Consider the following 4,523-nt stretch of genomic DNA (forward strand, 5'->3'; position numbering starts at 1 on the left):
ACGCTGTAGAGGCTGACCTACGCTGTAGAGGCTAACCTACGCTGTAGAGGCTGACCTACGCTGTAGAGGCTAACCTACGCTGTAGAGGCTGACCTATGCTGTAGAGGCTGACCTACGCTGTAGAGGCTAACCTATGCTGTAGAGGCTGACCTACGCTGTAGAGGCTAACCTACGCTGTAGAGGCTAACCTACGCTGTAGAGGCTGACCTACGCTGTAGAGGCTGACCTACGCTGTAGAGGCTAACCTACGCTGTAGAGGCTAACCTACGCTGTAGAGGCTAACCTACGCTGTAGAGGCTAACCTACGCTGTAGAGGCTGACCTACGCTGTAGAGGCTGACCTACGCTGTAGAGGCTAACCTACGCTGTAGAGGCTAACGCTGGGCTGACCTACGCTGTAGAGGCTAACGCTGGGCTGACCTACGCTGTAGAGGCTAACGCTGGGCTGACCTACGCTGTAGAGGCTAACGCTGGGCTGACCTACGCTGTAGAGGCTAACGCTGGGCTAACCTATACGCTGTAGAGGCTAACGCTGGGCTGACCTACGCTGTAGAGGCTATCATTTGTTTTGGGCGGAAGTACAGCTCAAGCTAAATTACGTTGATGCTTTACAAATCAGTTTACATTCTCCGTGAATGAAACAAGTGTTGTGATTGGTCGGAATAATATCGTATCCGGGGGAAATACATTTGTCGGATGTTCCGGACCGACACTTCCGCCGATAATGTCTCTGCCTTACGTTGTGACCAGACTTTTCTCTTCGCAAGCCGACCGAGGCTTGCGGGGCAACGAGTGAGACGGGAATTCTTTCAACATAAAATGCTACATTTCAGTTCAGGACGGAGAGAGCAATATTCACCGACGGTCAATACAAAATATTTTTTGTCCTCCAGCGCCACCATGGTTAACCCCAGACTGGCCAGTTCCCATGGCAACCTGTTCAGCGATGAGGCCACACCCCCTGGCGGTCGCTACGGCAATGCTGGGCCCCGCCCACTGCTAGGCCCCGCCTCTCAGCAGGAGGTGAACAACAACCTGCACCACGGGGGTCCCCGGGGGGCCCCCCTGGACCCCCGGGGACCCCTGGACCACCGGGGGCCCCCCCTGGACCTCCGGGGACCCCTGGACTACAGCGCCCCCTATAGACCACCACCGGGGGTCCCCGGGGGTCCCTACCCTCCTCTGAGCTCTGGCGCCCCCTCTGGTCGATACCTGAGTAGAAGTATTCCTGTAAGTACCAATACTTTTCAGGTCATGTGATCCAAATTTAACTCGATAGAATAAAACTATAGAAACTCGGTTTTAGCGTTTAGCGTATAAAGACTTATTATCTCAGGAACCTCGGGTTCGGCAGTCAGTGTGTTAACACAGCCTTTATTATTTTTCATAATAAAGGCTCTAGAGCGCCACACTCTAGAGCCATTTCCCCCCAAAAACCGGGAGGCATAATGTTCCCTCAGTACCTCAACGCTACCTCGTCTGATGTCTCTAGAAGTGTTAATATTCCACTACCTCGTCTGATGTCTCTAGAAGTGATAATATTCCACTACCTCGTCTGATGTCTGTAGAAGTGATAATATTACAATTTACAATTTACAATTTAGGCATTTAGCAGACGCTCTTAATCCAGAGCGACTTACATTAGGCAAGAACAAAAGTATGGGAATACATCACATATATAAAATGCATTTATCAAGAAACATGCGTAAGCTAAGAACGTAACTAGAACATATCTATATAATGACACTATACATATTAAATATACATATATACTATACTATGCTATACATATGTACTATGATGTGCTATGACTACATACAATGCAATTATTGTGCTGTCTACATGACATGCTATAAGTCTGTTTCAAATGCTATCTAAGTCTAAAAAGTGCTATCTAAGGGGGTAGGATAAGTGCTATGGGCCATGATGGAGTCTGAAAAGGTGGGTCTTCAGACTACGGCGGAAGATTGGGAGTGATGCTGCAGTTCTGATTGCAACGGGGAGTGCATTCCACAGTTTTGGGGCCAGAAGGGAGAAGAGTTTGGGACGTGTGGAGCGTTGTCCCGGCGTTTTTAGTGAGGGTACTTCCAGCTTTCCTGCGTTGGCTGATCTGAGTGCGCGGGAGGGTTTGTAGGGTTCAATCATGCTTGCAAGATATGGGGGAGCCATACCTTTGGTTGCTTTGAATGCCAGCATCAGAGTTTTGTATTCTGTGCGGGCAGCGACTGGGAGCCAGTGCAGGGAGCGGAGCAGGGGGGAGACATGTGAGAATTTTGGCTGGTTGAAGACCAGACGAGCTGCGGCGTTTTGGATCAGTTGGAGAGGCTTAAGTGCACATGCCGGTAGGCCAGTAAGGAGCGAATTACAATAGTCAAGTTTTGACAAGACTGTTGTCTGGATTAGGAGCTGGGCTGATTCCTGGGTGAGGAACGGTCTAATTCGTCGTATGTTATAGAGTGTGAACCTACAGGATCGAGTGACAGCTGTGATGTGAGTTTTAAACGAGAGCTGACTGTCCAGGACAACACCAAGGTTCCTGGCTGTTGGGACAGACGTTACCAGGGCGTTGTCTACGGAAATAGTTAGCTCCCGCATAGGGCAGGACTTAGCTGGGAAGAAGAGAAGCTCAGTCTTGTCTGGGTTCAGCTTGAGGTGGTTGGAGGACATCCACTGTGAGATGTCAGCCAGGCATGCAGTGATGCGCTCTTCCACCTGAGTGGCAGAGGGGGGGAAGGATAGAAACAGTTGTGTGTCATCGGCATAGCAGTGATAGGATATATTGTGAGCAGAGATGATAGTGCCAAGGGATTTGGTGTACAGTGAGAAAAGGAGCGGACCAAGTACAGATCCCTGTGGGACCCCAGTTTGGAGGGTTCGGGGGGATGATAGCAGACCTTTCCAGGAAACCTGGTAGGTCCGGTCGGTGAGATAGGAAGAGAACCACTTTAGTGCTGTCCCGCCGATGCCTAGATCCGCTAGGGTGTCTAGGAGCAGCTGGTGGTTCACTGTGTCAAATGCCGCCGATAGGTCTAGGAGAATCAGGACAGCAGAGTGGGAAGCAGCCTGGGCAGCATGTAGTGCTTCTGTGACTGCCAGCAGGGCAGTTTCTGTGGAGTGTGCCTTCTTGAATCCTGATTGGTTGGGATCCAGCAGGTTGTTCTGTGAGAGATGGAGAGAGAGCTGGTTGGAGACAACACGTTCAATGCTTTTAGACAGAAATGAAAGGAGTGATACCGGTCTGTAGTTCTTGACATCTGAGGGTTACATTATTAATTATGAATTAATTATAAATGAAACTAATCGTTACATTATTAATTATGAATTACTTATAGACGATCCAACTGTGTTTCCTCCTCTAGTCTCTCCAGTCAGACTACATTCAGTACTAGAGATGACATCACAGACCACATTACCCAGCATGCATCATCACTACCACAATAACTACAATATCCATGATGCATCACTCCCATAAGAACTACAATATCAATGATGCATCACTCCCATAAGAACTACAATATCCATGATGCCTTCTACACCCATAAGAACTGCACTACCCATGATGCCTTGCTGCTGTGTTTACAGTCTTATGCTGATCAGGGATCAGTTTGTAGTCCTCACAGCTCCTCCCACTGTCTACCCAAGACGACCAATAGCAAACCAAGACGACCAATAGCAAACCAAGACGACCAATAGCAAACCAAGACACGGCCACTGTACCCAGGACGACCAATAGAAAACCAAGACACGCCCACTGTCTACCCAGGACGACCAATATAAAACCAAGACACGCCCACTGTCTACCCAGGACGACCAATAGAAAACCAAGACACACCCACTGTCTACCCAGGACGACCAATAGAAAACCAAGACACGCCCACTGTCTACCCAGGACGACCAATAGAAAACCAAGACACACCCACTGTCTACCCAGGACGACCAATAGCAAACCAAGACACGCCCACTGTCTACCCAGGGCGACCAATAGAAAACCAAGACACGCCCATTTGGCCCTGAGGTAGGTGGCCCCGTCCCTTCAGGAGAGCAGCAGATGTAACCACGCCCACTTTTACCTATAGATTGACCTGTGCATCTGAAGCACTAATTACAGTCTTATTAGTCAGATCTGAGCATAAGAACATGATTGTGGTTAACCGTTTGTTTTAAATACATCTACAAGACCTTCTGGTATAGCAAGACCTCTGGACAGCTGATCTATACATGTGGATGTGAGGTTAAATAGATCTATAGAACATGTGGATAGACTTTCCGAGGTTAAATATATCTCTAGATAGTTGTATAGATCTATAATTAGATCTATAAATCATGTGGAGCGGGGGGGGGGGGGGGGGGTGTCCAGACCTTGAGGCGCAGTAGCTTATGTTTTATTAATACGGTATGCAAATGAGATGTATGCAAATGAGATACATGCAAATGAGATACATGCAAATGAGATGTATGCAAATGAGATGTATGTACATATAATGTCGTCGACACACAAACATTAGTTTTGTTGGAAAAGAAAAA

General features: G+C 48.3%; 1 protein-coding gene across 2 annotated transcripts in view; it reads left to right on the forward strand.

Annotated features, from left to right (window-relative positions):
* The window catches only part of cdc14ab (cell division cycle 14Ab), a 25,527-nt gene extending 21,213 nt beyond the window's left edge, over positions 1-4,314 (forward strand). Inside the window, exons 15-17 of one of the 2 annotated variants that reach the window (XR_013790440.1) lie at positions 893-1,229; positions 3,359-3,438; positions 3,507-4,314. Coding sequence is in view for 1 of the 2 variants with exons in the window: in XM_079506309.1 (XP_079362435.1) it covers positions 893-1,229; positions 3,359-3,388 (367 nt within the window). In the remaining variant the exon portion in view is untranslated. Of the gene's footprint in view, positions 1-892; positions 1,230-3,358 lie in introns of both variants that reach the window. The other variant, XM_079506309.1, reaches the window with a different exon arrangement.
* Positions 4,315-4,523: the final 209 nt, after the last annotated feature.

Source organism: Electrona antarctica, assembly GCF_951216825.1.
Source record: "Electrona antarctica genome assembly, chromosome: 7".
NCBI classification, from domain to species: domain Eukaryota; kingdom Metazoa; phylum Chordata; class Actinopteri; order Myctophiformes; family Myctophidae; genus Electrona; species Electrona antarctica.